At 38.0% G+C, this 5,642-nt stretch overlaps 1 protein-coding gene across 2 annotated transcripts in view; it reads right to left on the bottom strand.

Annotated features, from left to right (window-relative positions):
• Positions 1 to 4,461, bottom strand: part of KIAA0391 (KIAA0391 ortholog) — a 210,927-nt gene extending 206,466 nt beyond the window's left edge. For both annotated transcript variants that reach the window (XM_006891548.1, XM_006891549.1), the window contains exon 1: positions 3,476 to 4,461. In XM_006891548.1, coding sequence (XP_006891610.1) covers positions 3,476 to 4,461 — 986 coding nt within the window. The remainder of the gene's footprint in view (positions 1 to 3,475) is intronic.
• Positions 4,462 to 5,642: the final 1,181 nt, after the last annotated feature.

Raw genomic sequence — 5,642 nt, 5'->3', positions numbered from 1 at the left:
AAAATGAATGAATAGAAATCCAAAGTCTCGTAAATGTTCATTAAAATTAATAGTAATTTAAAAAAAAAAAAAGAAAATGCCATCAACAGAGGATAAACTAAATGACTGGGACCTCCTGAAAGTTAAATCCCTAAGTGCATCAGAAGATTTCTCTAGAAGAGTAAAAAGAGAACCTACAGACTAGGGGGTGGGAAATAATCAGCAATGACAAATCTGACAAGAGACTCATCTCTAAAATTTATAGAAAACGTCAAAACCTCAACAAGAGAAAGTCAGACAATCTAGTTACAAAACTCATTGACTTATATGCTAATAAAAGATGCATTTTATTGTCTGTTTTACCCTTCAAAATGGACAAAATATTTGAAAGGACATTGCATAAAGCAAGACCTATATAAATGGCCAATAAGCATAGGGAAAAGTGTAAATAAAGGGCCAAGGACATGAAAAGACATTTCACTAAAGAAGACATTGAAATGGTCAACAAACATGAAGAAATGATCATTGGCTATTAGAAGGATGCAAATCAAAATGAGCTATATCATCTAATCCCAGGAACAAATAGCATAATTCAATGAAACAGTAAACAACAAATACTAGAGAGGATATGGAGAGACTGGAATTCTCATACACTGCTGGTAAGAATATAAAATGGAGTAATTATTAAGAAAAGAAGTTTGCCACTCCTTTAGAAAGTTATGAATAGATATATCATTTGATCCAGCAAACCCACTACTGGGGATATACACCCCTACAAAATAAGAGCTGTGACCACACAGATATATGCACATGTCGGACAATGACTAGGGATGATACAAGGAGAATTGATGCCTTTGAGCTGTGGTGCTAGAGAAGAGTATTGAATGTACCATGGACTGCTAAGAAAATGAACAGGTTTGTCCTGGGGAGGGTGAAGCAGGGCTGCTCCTTGGAGGCAAGGATTCTGAAGCTTCATCTGACATACTCTGGGCATGTTGCAAGGAGGGATCAGTCCTTGGAGAAGGATGTCATGCTTGGGAGGGTGGAGGGACAGCGCAGGAGAGGAAGACCCTCAATGAGATGGATTGGTTCAGTGACTGGGGTAATGAGGGTAGATGTGTTGGAGATGGTGAGATTGGCACAGGATAGGGCAGAGTTTAGGGCTGTTGTACATAGGGTGGCTATGTATGAGTCACAGACGACTCAACGGCACATAACAACAACAACATACTCACTGCAGCATTATATATAATAGTAAATAGACGAATACAAAGCAAGTGTCCATCATACCATGGATGGCTAAAGAAACTAGGTACATTCACAGCATGCAGTACTATGGTAAGAAAAAATGATGCTAAGTAACAATAAATCAATTACAAAGAGATAATTATTGCTCAAAATCACTAAAGAAAGTTTTACATACAGAATCTTCTTGGATGGTTACCAGAAGTGGAAAGAGAGGCAAAAGGTAGTAAAAATTAAGAAATAAATAAGCTGGGTAAGGAGAAAGGCAATATACAATGAGCATGAAATCAGACATTGGTTAGTTGTATTTATACATGATTAAATGAAAAGCCAAAATGATTTAAAAATATTTCTTACAAATAAAAAATTAAAGTCCTACTGAACCAAAAGATATTCAGCATACTTAGAAACTTTGTAAGCAAGAAGTCAAGAAAACTTTAGAAAAGTAGTTGTTACAAGGTAATGAGAGGAAAGAATGACAACCTACTCTGAATCTCCTTCTCTTCAGTTTCGCATCATCCTCTCAATTTTCTTTAATTACAAATCTATCTCACTGGTACTCCATAAACTGCTCGAGATCATTCTAACTCAGAATAATTTTTCTTCTCTTATAATCTAATAGACCACTGTTACTTAACTGCCAAGTATTGTACTCCCAGTTAAATTGTGAATGACATCATAACAGCTCTTGTATTATAAAAATCTCGATTCCTCACCTAGCTGGAAGGAATCCTGGTAGTATAGAGATAACATACCCACCCAGTTGCTAACCACAAGGTCAGAGATTTGAACACACCAATTCTGCAGCAGGAGAATGATGGGCCTTCTCCTCCTTCCTGTAAAGATTTACAGTCATAGAATCCCAATGAAGGGTCACTGGGAGTTGGAATAGCTTCTGGTTGGAATCAATTTTATGACAGTGGATTATGGAACTCTTAGCTGAAGGCATTAAAAAACCACATATTTATTTGCTCATCAAGTCATCTCTACTCTTTTTCTTTATATACATACACACATAACCACCAAATCCTAATGGTTTTACACCAGTTAATTCAGGAACTTAGTATCGCTCAATCAAATCTACAATTGCTTTCACAGATCTGCCTATTTCTAATCTTTATCCCTTTCCAATCTACTATTCTCAGTGCTTTGGCAGTGACCTTTCTAAAAGGCCATTTCATAATAAGCACACTTTACTCATTGCCATTCAAAGATTTTCATAATCTAGATCTTCCTCTTCCTATTAGTTTTAAGAAAAGTGCTAAATGATTGATTATCCAGTTCCAAAAGACAACTGTCATTTAAACTTCAAAGCTCTATTACCATGATTATGTAGTAGAAAAACCAGAGGGGAGAAAAAATACAATTTTAAGAAAGTAACCTTAAGCAAATTAGTGATTAAATAAAAAGACTGGAACAATTAAAATAGAATGTAGCCAATAACAAGAACAAAAGAAATGGATAAGTAAAGAAGATGGCTCTGGAGAGAGAGTGATCAAATTATGAAAATATCAAAAGGAACTAAAAATATTATTTTCCATTGTAATATTTGCATAATAGACTTGATCAATAGACTGTTGTCCACTATAATTATCTGAATTTAAATAGAAAGATTAAACCGAGTAAATATCAGCACATTGTAACAGTTAACCAGGAGCTTTGACGGCATAGTCTAAAGTGTGTTGTGCGGCTAAGCAAAATTCACTTGTCTCCATTAGTTCAAATCCACCAGTAAGAGAAAGTTGGGCAGTCTCCTCCCATAAAGGTTTGTAGCCATGGAAATACAATGGTGGGTCACTCTAAGCTAGAATCAGCTCACTGGAAATGAGTTTGTGGTTTTAGATTTCAGAGTAATTTCTGAAAATGTTAATATGAGTCAGACATAGCTCCAGCCAAGTGCTTTTCCCCCTATGAACAGGTATTAACAGGTATCAACACCATACTAGATCAAAACTGCATGATCCTTCTAAAAGTAAGAAATATGGAAAAACTACAAGTGCTCTAAAATTTCCCTTTTATGTGATAAGAGACTAGCATAGCATGTTATACCCTGCAATCCCAGAGGTACAAGGTTTGAAACCACCAGATGTTCTGCTGGAGAAGCAGGGGCAATCTCCTCCTGTACCAGTCAGATCCGATTTGACAATACACAACAAACAAAAAAGAATAAAATTTTTTAAAAGATTAAAAAGTATAAAGGTAAAGGAATTAACAGTATACATGAAAAAAAAAAACAAAAAAAAATAGTTACCTCTCAAACCATGTTTTTATACTACGTGCAAATGACTCCCCAGGATATAGTTGATTATTTCTTAGATATAAAAGAATCTCTAGTAGTCTGTTTGCATATTGATCATCCTTTATATCTTTTCCAAAATCAAAGAAGGCTTCTAAAGTTTCCAACATAGGATTAAGATTATGACCTAGTAATTCCTGATACAGGTTCCAAGCTGTGTTTGTGTCTTGATGATGGAGGGCTCCTTGGATACAGTCATCATAGTTCCTTTTTGAAGGGATCATGACTTTTTTTATTTCTTCTAACAGCAGGAAGGCCTCTCTCCATCTGTCTGAATGCATTAATCCCCGGATGAGAAGAGTGTAACCCTCTGTTTCCAACCTTTTGTACCTGACTTTCATGATTTCATAAACATCAATAATTTCTGAAGTCTGCTTATAAAAGACACAGAGATACAGGTATTTGACCAGTAAATCATAGCTTACAATACCATTGTTCTTTGCAGCTACCCATGCCAGTAGAGATTTAGCCACATCTAGTGAGCTCTTACTGTAAATTAACTGTGAGCTGATCCAACTTTCAAAACTGGTCTTTCTTTTGAAATTTTCCTTAAGTTTATCCCATTCCTCTGATGTCAAAGGTTTTGTTGGGAGTTGAATTGTGTCATTCAGAGGTGGTGAGATGACAGACTCTTTACTCTGAGGATTCATCTGTGCTCTTTTCTTAGCTGCTCCAGCTGCAAAAAAATGAGGAGAATCAGAAGAAACTTGCTTATTTCTTCTTTTATCTTCTTTCCTGAGATACCGGGTGCTGGTAGCCTGCAGATTAATTGTTTTGGTATTTTGCAAAAAAAGTGTTGCAAGAGAAAACCACCTTGGTTGGTTTCTGATGCCAGAGGAGTCCACTAGAAAGAGGTAAGAGCATCCTGGGCCAAACCCAAGGTATAGATTGTTCTTCCAAAGCTTAGGAAAGCTTCGAAACCCATACAAATAGAAAGTCATTATGTAGTGAAATCAGCACTGGAAAGTGAGAAAGACGGTTCAAAATTTTATCACCAAATAATGGTCTCGAAAGAAGACGACGTAACTTTCCAAAAGTCTCAGTTTCTTTAAAGACAAATCAAGATCAGAAGATATCTTGGTGGTAGGGCACAAAAGTCCTACGCTCCAAATTATAATCTTCTGGCGCTTGTTATGCTTCTATCTGTAAATCTGAGGGAAAAGAAGCAAGAAACGCCTACCCATTTCGACTCACGTGGAACACATGTCATTAAATGAGGCAGGATCCCAAGAACGCCTGAAAAAGAGGCGTAAAGCCGAAGTTCGCGACCTCGAGTTCCTAAATCCAGGGCCAGTTGCAGCACAGACGGAGGCCGAAGTCTGCAGAGTCCTTGCCAAGCACAGCAGCCTTCACCAGACAGCAAGATTGGTCGGACGAGGGTAAAGAATAGGGTTACACAAGTCAACTACTCAAGTAAGACGGTAGGTCCACGAATGGCACAACGTTGACAGCATATCGGTGCATCAGAAGAGAAATTCACTTCAATCTACAACTCAACACCACGCTTACACTCAAGACAGATATAAACGCGGTTGAAACAACAACGCCCACAATGCACTGCGCTGGCCCCAGGGCCTCACTAATCTGTGCGCCGGTTTCCGCTAGGCCTGGAGCCGAGAAAAAAAGGCTATTTTGAGGTCGCAGAAGGCGGATGCTCAAAACGTATAAAAAAAATCGAGGGAACCCTTAGAGCCTCTAGATAGCCACAATGAGCAGTGGAAAGAAACTGTCAAGGGGAAAAAGAAATCCCTCCCTAGAACTGGAAAATGCAGTGGCCTCCTAAGTCACGTGGCATAAAGGCGGCAGATAACCAAGTTGAAAAACTAAAAGCGGGTTTTCCTTATCCTGGGATTTTAAAATAGAGATAGGTTAGCTTGGGGACTTTCTTAAAGAGAACTATTTTCCATTTCTGTTCACACTTGCTTTTCACTCTTGGCATAATCGCCGTTTTCAACGCTACTGCTAACAATCTTTTTTTTGTCATTTGAACCCTGACTTCCGCCCTTGTTAAAGATGGCGGGTTGAGCGACTTTCCCAACACCCGGGTTCCTGGAAGTATCTGACGTCTGAGCTGGACGGGGTGGATCAGTTAGTAAAACAGCAAATACAGAAGCTGCTGCGC

The sequence above is a fragment of the Elephantulus edwardii genome, unplaced genomic scaffold (genome assembly GCF_000299155.1).
Source record: "Elephantulus edwardii isolate Elephantulus edwardi_28Jun2011 unplaced genomic scaffold, EleEdw1.0 scaffold00100, whole genome shotgun sequence".
NCBI lineage: Eukaryota > Metazoa > Chordata > Mammalia > Macroscelidea > Macroscelididae > Elephantulus > Elephantulus edwardii.
Note: the sequence above shows the minus strand (reverse complement) of the source record. Positions and strands in the feature narration are given on the sequence as shown.